General features: G+C 46.2%; 1 protein-coding gene across 1 annotated transcript; it reads left to right on the top strand.

Moving 5' to 3' along the window:
- The first annotated feature begins 268 nt into the window (after nt 1–268).
- LOC119440832 (uncharacterized) lies at nt 269–6,572 on the top strand. Its single transcript, XM_049663072.1, has 5 exons — nt 269–403; nt 2,155–2,203; nt 4,729–4,841; nt 5,713–5,818; nt 6,490–6,572. The coding sequence occupies exons 1-5, from the start codon at nt 278–280 to the stop codon at nt 6,570–6,572; spliced, it is 477 nt and encodes a 158-aa protein (XP_049519029.1). The 5' UTR covers nt 269–277.
- The last annotated feature ends 1,440 nt before the right edge of the window (nt 6,573–8,012 follow it).

Raw genomic sequence — 8,012 nt, 5'->3', positions numbered from 1 at the left:
TTTCTTTAACTCTTGAAAGCCATCTTGGACGCTCTTGCAGATAGCATTCTCAGCCGCCAAATTGCGGGAGTGCTGCTAGCGTGTGGGCGTAGGTGTGCCGTCCTGCGATATTCGCGGGGCTCCTAGAGGGCAGTGGTGGGCGCTTAAGAGTTCCGCGGTCAGGATCCACAGTGTTGCTCCCTGGACTTGGGCTCTGTGGCCGGGGTGCAGAGACCCTCGCAATGGGAGTGAGCGCGCCTGACCTCCTTACGGCGCCCGGGCTGTGCCCATCTTCCGGATGCTCATGGCCTTCTCGCTTTTCTTCTGCTTGACAGCCAAGGTGAAAAGCTTGCTCCAGGCACAGCAGCAGCCGCAGCAGCCATCTGCAACCGGAAGTCCGCCATCGGCCACCGGTAAAGGGAAGGTAAAGCTCGCCACTCGTGATTTTCTGGGGTTTGCAGGGGGTGCGCGCTCCGTCAACCTGCGGCCTGCAGGCACCAAGTGTCCAACAGTGCTCCCCGGTGGCACATGAGCCAAGTTGATAACACATTATTCGTGCGTACGTCACCTTGCATCCTGTTGTTGCATGGAGCGCACTCGCAAAAAAAAAAAAAGTCATCACTGCTCTGATTTGGGCAGTGCATTGGTGTGGGCTGTTTTATTTTTTATTCTCAGCTGACGCTGTAAGCTAGGCGAGATCCTGGGTTTTTCCATTTTCTTTGTTTTTCTTAGAGTATGCCCAGCCTTCTTGAATTCTGTTTCTACTGTCGCTGCAGTGTTGGGAATGGCGCAGTATGTTTGTCATTCATGACGACTGGGTGTTTCTCACAGGCCGTTTGAAGGGAACAGTCATGCAATGACAAATACAGTGGGTATTTTATGCTCGTGGAAAAATGTCGTGGTTATATATGTATGGACTTTCACTCTCTATAATGCTTTTAACATCCATTACCAGTTACAATCACCGTAGAGTGAATGCCTTGTACAGTGCATTTGTATCTTGACTAAATGATAGCGCTACATTTGTATCATGACTAAATGAAAGACTTGTTCTTGAAGAGTGCCACAGTTTGCATGGTGTCTGCAGCTACTGCCTCATTTCTGCTTGGCTACTAACAATTTTTCTAGCATGTGCTGTCGTAACTTTTGTAAAGTTTCTTGTACAAGCTAGTTTTTTTTTTTGCTCTGCATTCTGCTTGGAATGTTGGGCCTATAACTAGAGTGTTATGAAAGTGCATTTGTTTTGTAGCATTGCAGTTAGTGCATTGCCACTTATGCTTTGTCAGAAGGGTATATAATAGACAAAATGTGTTTTATCATTGAAAGGCCAGGATCTCTGAGTTTAGGGTAGAACATTGTTGGAGCATTGCCTTTTTTTTTTTGCATGTGACAAATGCCACTGTCTTCTCCGCATGACCTTACAAACCATCAACCTACACGCTCTCTCTCAGCTTTCTGTCATTCTAACTTCAAGAGATTTCAAGGCTGATGGTAGTACGTATGATGTTGACAAGCAGGGCTTTCTTTCCCAGTCTGCCTTGCAAAGTGCTTGAAAAGGTTGTAGTGGCAGCAGCATTGGAGTCACATTAAATCGTTGCAGATACTTCCGTCCTCATGAGTGCTGGTGCACCGCACAGCATACGCCAGCATCGGCTAGCACTCGGCAGAGGACGTATTCTCGGACAAACGCTTTCGGCGATATCACTTTCAGTGTGCGCTTACTGGCTGGTTGAGCAGTAAGTCACTTGAGGGCGATATCACCGAAAGTGGTCTTCCGAGAATACGTCCCGAAATTAAACCCGAAAGCTGACAGATTTCTGACATGTCCGGTCTGCTCACTTCAAGGGCCTGTCGAGACCTACGAGTCAGCCCTGTCTTCTTAGTCACAATGTGGACAGGCGTTTTTTGGCTATGTGTTGCAGTAAGAGTGTCCAGTAGGGCTCACGAAAAGGTCTGTTAGCATAAAGAATAGGCATTACAGCGATGTCTATTGGGGTTTGTGTAAGGCATCATGTGCAGTTCCCGTAAAAAAACGTATTCCATTTCTTGGTGCTGCGCATTGCGTGGTCACAACTTGACGCATAGCCTGGAGAGAAGTGTAAGACAGTGGAGGCACAGATTAGCTTGCCTTTTTTGTTATTAACTCCTCTCTTGGCTACCCCCTTCTGATACCAGGAGCAGAAAGGTGCAGATAAACGTCCTGACAAAGGCAAGGCAAGTGCAGGTGAGTCGCGATGCTTTGCTGTCCTTCTTCAGCTGGTCTTTAAAACCTCGGCTGGCTTAAATTTGTCAGCATCGAAAGGCCCCTCACCAGGTTTGGGCATGGCAAACAGACGAGTTTGACACGTAGATCATGCCATGACAATCGTCTGCAACATATTTTGCAGGTATAATATTCGTTGCCGTAGCAGCCGATTGAAACGAAAGCCAGCGTACCCTTCTTGGGTGAGGCGCTCTCCCCCTACAGCAGAGATGTCACAGCTGTCGTCTCTGTGTCACGTGTGCAGCCTCAGGCGCACAAATAGCCGGCAGTGATGCAAAACACTGTTATCTCCGTGAAATACGGAGTGCACAAAACTGCCACCAAAAGTGCCCTGTGCGGTGACAGGGGACAAAATTTCACTTGCGGGTGGTGGTCGACTCAGTGGGTGAGAGTCTGCTGCAGGGAGATAGGGTAGTTCATCTCCTTGCACGATCGCATTGAAAACCTTTCACTTGCCGCTGTCTCCTCTCTTTGTAAATCATTCTTAGTTCTTCTATAGAACACTCCCTTGATGGTTTTTACGTGTAATGCTTAGCGAAAACTTGCACAAGAGGCTTGGTGAGGGGCCCTTTAAGACAGACGAATTGCACTTGATTGCTGATGCTTGTTTTCTCAGTGGACACATTAAAAATGTTTTTTTCAACATTTGTTTCATGTAGCAGAATTTAAAGGCTGTTATGGATGTAAGTTAAGGGGTGAGGCTACACTTGAAAGCCAGTGTTGTTATTTATGGAGAGACCTTAACCAAATTTGCATACCTTGTATATTTTGATGTGTTGATTCCAAAAACGTAAATATTTTTGTCCCAGGACACTTGCTCCCTGATGTACTGTACAAGCTGAGCTCTTTTGCTTGGAGAAAAATTGGTATCTTGACAAAAAATAAAGCAAACACAGTGTTCAGGATATATAAATAATCTAGAATGTCCAAGGTGTGTGCTAAGTTAAGCCAACGTTCTAGGTAAATTGGAACTACAGTTAGAGGCCCATCAAAGGTGCCTGAAAAAAAAGACATGCTATTTTGACATGTAAAACATATGACTAATTAAAGAAATGGCAAGCAGTTTTTCACTGTTTTTTGACACGAAATTGCAAATTCCCAATTGCATGCAGTCCATGATATTTGGCTCACGCGTCCACAGGAGCCTCTTGTCCAGAGCGGCAATGTTGTCCTACTAGGTTCAAAAAGTGGTTGAGGGCCCCTTTAAGCGAAGCAGGCATGAATTTCTAAGATACCTTAGGTACCTCCAAGTACACTTCTACAATAGATGGGAGTGTATTTTTTTCTTAATGTTATCTAGGTAAGCAGCTATTGATGAAAGTGCCTAGGTGTCTTAGGTACCTCCAAGCAGGTAAATAAAGCAGCAACGAATGTCAGTTACGTAGGCAAGCAGCTATAGATGTCTAAAGTATAATAGGTACCTTAGGTAGGTTGTGGCACATAAGGGTGGATGTATGTATACTCCTCTTCATGCATAGCAGACAATGCTACGAAGGCTAGAGAGACAGGCGTTTTTCGGCTATGTGTTGCAGTAAGAGTGTCCAGTACGGCTCACGAAAAGGTCCGTTAGCGTTAAAGAATAGGCATTACAGCAAGTCTATTGGGGTTTATGTAAGGGGTCATGTGCAGTTCCCGTAAAAAAGCATATTCCATTTCGTGGTGCTGCGCATGTGTGGTCACAACTTGATGCATAACCTGGAGAGAGGTGTGCAAGACAGTGGAGGCACAGATTAGCTTGCCTTTCTTGTTATTAACTTGACTTCTTGTTATTGAATCATCGTTCAGCTTGCATCTTCGACCAAAAAGTAGTGCGTCACATATGATAGAAATCTATTACATACGTGCAGTGTATGCGATGTAAAATTAGGTTTGGTGCCTTTAAATTGAAAATGTGAGGTATATATTAATGAAGAGAGTCGGAGTTCTAAATCAATTTATTACCAATGAGCAGAGTAACATGTCTCAGGCGACAGCAGCGACAGCGCATCACTTGCACTCCCAACTAACACATAGTGTGTCGCCTACTAGAAGTGGAGTACGCGTCGTATGTCGGCTACTCGTTGTAGCGCAAATACGCACAAGTGCTAATGTGTGATTTGACATGAACTTGCGTCCACAAGTAGTAGTAGTAACGCATGAAGTGGTTATTCTGTAGAAAGCATCGCAGATCAAAAATAACTGCGCTACAAAAGCGGGCGGAGTGAGGCTGCTATTGTTGCACTAACTGCGTAGCTTACACAGTGCTCACTGTTGTGTGTGAAACAGAGCATAGATCCTGATTGCTGAGGGAAAGCGTAACTACTATTGCCTATGGGAAAATGAATACATTATGGGTTGCCTTTGCAGTACTTTGCCATTCTAGCCTAATTTAGTGCCTTGCCTTTGGGTACCCCATCAGCAAGCTCAATGGGGTTGATCTGCGTTACTCGTGAGTCACGTGGTACGTAACGAGGTCGGTGCGTTTCCGTGTCTCATCTTCGGAACAGGCAGTGGACAGCAGAGCAAGAGGGAGCAGTCGCCGCCACCCATCGTCTCCAGTTTCATCTTCCATTGCGAGCTGTGCGAGGTGATCGGATACAATGAAGACCAGATTCAGGAGGTGAGAGAAAAGGCGCCACTGTGACATAATTACTGTCAGTGACGGTTGTGGGGGTCGAGATTGGCAGTTTCAGGCAGGCAGCGTGACATAGTGGTCACCTGGGGCGCGATCTTGTACACGTTCCAAAATGGAATGGAGGCGTTCCGTTCCATCGAGCCGCACACGATTGGTCAATTTCAACCGCGACGTTCAAATTGACCAATCGTGTGCGGACTAGATGGAACGGAACGCCTCCGTTCCATTTTGGAACGCGTACAAGATCGCGCCCCTGGTGCGCTCTCTTTGCTGCGGGAAGGTGGATTTCTTTCTCCCTCATGTGAATGCTGTGCGAGTTGGTAGGCGCTCATGTTGAAGTTTGTGCAGCACTCACAGTCAAGACGAAGGACGAAGTTGGAATACGGCTCTCGGATAAACCATTTCAATATTTGGCCAGCACATGCAGCAGCCGAAGATGTAGTGCCACTGGTGCCCCTAGCGTTCGATAGTGTGCTTTCATGTTGCAAGCGTTCTGTTTCTTTTTTTTGCCAAGTGTTCTTGTGATGTGTTTAAACTATGTGCTGTTAGTTTACTTTCTTTGTGTGTTTTCCAAATAGAAGTCAGTTGAGAAAAGAATGGCGCATCTCTAATGTACTTTCCTTGTCCAACTGTGAGTGCTGCACAAACTTCAACACATGCTAAGCTTGTTTTCACGTTTTCTAATCAATTAGGGTCAAGATGTGCTCTCGCTTTTCTTTTAGCTAACTTGGGTCGTGTTATGGGTCTTTCCATTGCAGTGATGTCAGAAATATAGTGTAAATCATTTGTGTCTCCCTTCTCGAATGCCACATTGATATCTGTTATGGCGTGTGTTTGCCTGCCTTGTCTGTGACAGCATTACAGGGGCAAGAAGCACCGAGCCAAGATGGCCGAGGAGCTGGAAAAGCTGTCCAACAAGAAGCAGGACACCGCAAAAAAGGTAGGACTCTCCACAATGTCAAGTGAATTAACTGCAACAGCAGCTTATGGCTCCTTCTTCCTGGATACGCCAGTGCTTGTGGGACATGTTTGTTCGTTTGGTAGTTTCAGAGCTGCCAACCAAAGTCTGTTTCGGCACAATAGAATTTTTTTTTTTTTTTCGCCCTTGTTTGGCATTATCTTGTGGGTACAGCTTGCTGTTTTCCATCTGTGTAGCGTAAAGCAGGACAGATGAATCACATGATTGACAATATCATTCTACATGCCTGATATGCTGACTTCCGTGGTACTGCCTCCTCCTCCATAAAACTAACACATGATGGCAACTCGGGCTGTGCTGTGTTTCTCAGTTTTTTGGACATTACCTGCATGTGGGGTGTCACTAAGTATGATGGCCGCAATAAGTTAGTGCCATTTAGATTGTTGCCCATGCATTTACCCACTTACAGTGGTGAGGCAGTCTTTTGGCTTTCCAAGTGCTGTGTGGTTGCTGCAGATAGACTTGCATCGATTCCACATCCAGTCGCAACTTTTGTCGGCAACAAAGCAGCACTGGTTAGGCCTAACTGCCTAAGCAGTGTGGCTGGGATGAGTTTGCCACTGGGGCCGCGCCATAACTGACGGTAAGGCATTAGGAATATCAGTCGCGCTAAGCCATGGTCAAGCAAGATTTTGTGGTCTTTGATGGTGACAGAAAGCTCTCTGACAATAATAATGGCCACCTTCGACTGCATTTGCTCGGAAGTTATCGAACCGCATGCCAACAGCACCAAGTGAGACCCCATGGAGCGGTGTTCTCGGTCGATTGCTGTCGGAGGATCACTTTTGTAAGATTTCACATCACTCTACACTGGAAGCGGAGCAACAGCAATCCATGCAAGTAGCAGTATACCTCCAGTGCCACTATCGCCCGTAGACTCTGACATGTCCGGTGCCAAGCCAGAAATTGATCGTATCTCGTATCCTCGAGAGCGATCGATCAAGATTACAGTCCCTTCGCAAACGTCAACGCCGCACACGGTGCCAGTTGGATGGTACTGAAATCAGTGTTCATGAAGCAAGGGACACACGCATATCTCGCACGACCATTAAATCATCGTTCAGATGGCTGCCCATGCTGCAGCCTTAAGTTAGTCCACATCGGTGGGACTTGGATTTCTTTGTTCGTGCTGCAGTTTTCTCACCCAGCTGCAGATGTATGCAAAGGAAGTTGTCACATCTCGGTAGAGACATGCGGCAATGCCATTTGAAGCAGGTGATCAACTGACATGTTTCCAGCGCTTAGGTGTTTTTGTAAACAAATGTGGTGGCAACTACGCAAGTGTAATGTGGTATCTTACGCAATTTAAGTGCGAAGCAAAGGCATTTGAGAACTTTTTGGACTCTCCTAGCCTTGCATGAGTAGGTAGTATGCGGGGTAACATTCCGACAAATTTCTTTGTGCAGGATAGCATTGAATCCTATGAATGTTTGCCAGGAATGTGAAAATATTTCGTTGTCGCAGGATTTCGTTCTCACGAGTTTTGTCTGTACTCATAAGACCACATATTCTCTCCTTCAAGCATTACATGACTGAGATGACTCTCCTTCCTCTGAGCTTCAACTAAAATGTGCAGCTCTTAGCCTTTGTGCTCTCATCTACACTGCTGGCTTCCCTTCTCATTAACACCTGTGATTTTCCAATCCATAGCTCTTTCCGCGCCCCTTACCATTCAAGTTGACTAAAATTTAGCGCGATAAATTTAGACACAGACACAGAGCAGCAGACGAGGGAGAACGATACCACTACAGTGAAATCTTGATGTAATGAACTTCAGGGGACCGCAGTAAATGGTTCGTTATTCTGAAAAGGCGTTATAGTGGAAGTCCTAAAATTAACCATTTTGCCCATTAACCCTTTCGCTACCGTAGACAAGCTGAGCTAGTCCGCACGGTTTGTACTGCTCCCACCGAAGACGAGCTGGGCTTGTCCACGCTGAACAAGCGCTTGCGCACTGCTGACTTGAAGCAACCCTGATGAATTTTGCTTAGTTAACTTTGGCTTCAGCAGATGGCGCAGTAAAAAAATAAAAACGCGCTCGAACCTTGCATCTTGGCCGAAAAACGTTTCGATGCTGGCAGCTGGGATTTAGAAATGGCGTCCTCCTCTGTGGGTGCACGTGCCTGCAATGGCTCCGCTCCGGAAAAAAGGGAGAGAACATGTTTGCGGATGTTTTA

Source organism: Dermacentor silvarum, chromosome 2, assembly GCF_013339745.2.
Source record: "Dermacentor silvarum isolate Dsil-2018 chromosome 2, BIME_Dsil_1.4, whole genome shotgun sequence".
Classification (NCBI taxonomy): Eukaryota; Metazoa; Arthropoda; class Arachnida; order Ixodida; family Ixodidae; genus Dermacentor; species Dermacentor silvarum.
This window is presented reverse-complemented; position numbering and strand designations above follow the sequence as displayed.

Excerpts from the sequence above, each read along its gene's own strand:
- LOC119440832 (XM_049663072.1), top strand. The coding sequence starts at position 278 with ATGCTCATGGCCTTCTCGCTTTTCTTCTGCTTGACAGCCAAGGTGAAA. Across the intron at positions 404-2,154 it reads CGGCCACCGGTAAAGGGAAG|GAGCAGAAAGGTGCAGATAA; the intron begins GTAAAGCTCGCC and ends TTCTGATACCAG. Across the intron at positions 2,204-4,728 it reads CAAAGGCAAGGCAAGTGCAG|GCAGTGGACAGCAGAGCAAG; the intron begins GTGAGTCGCGAT and ends TCTTCGGAACAG.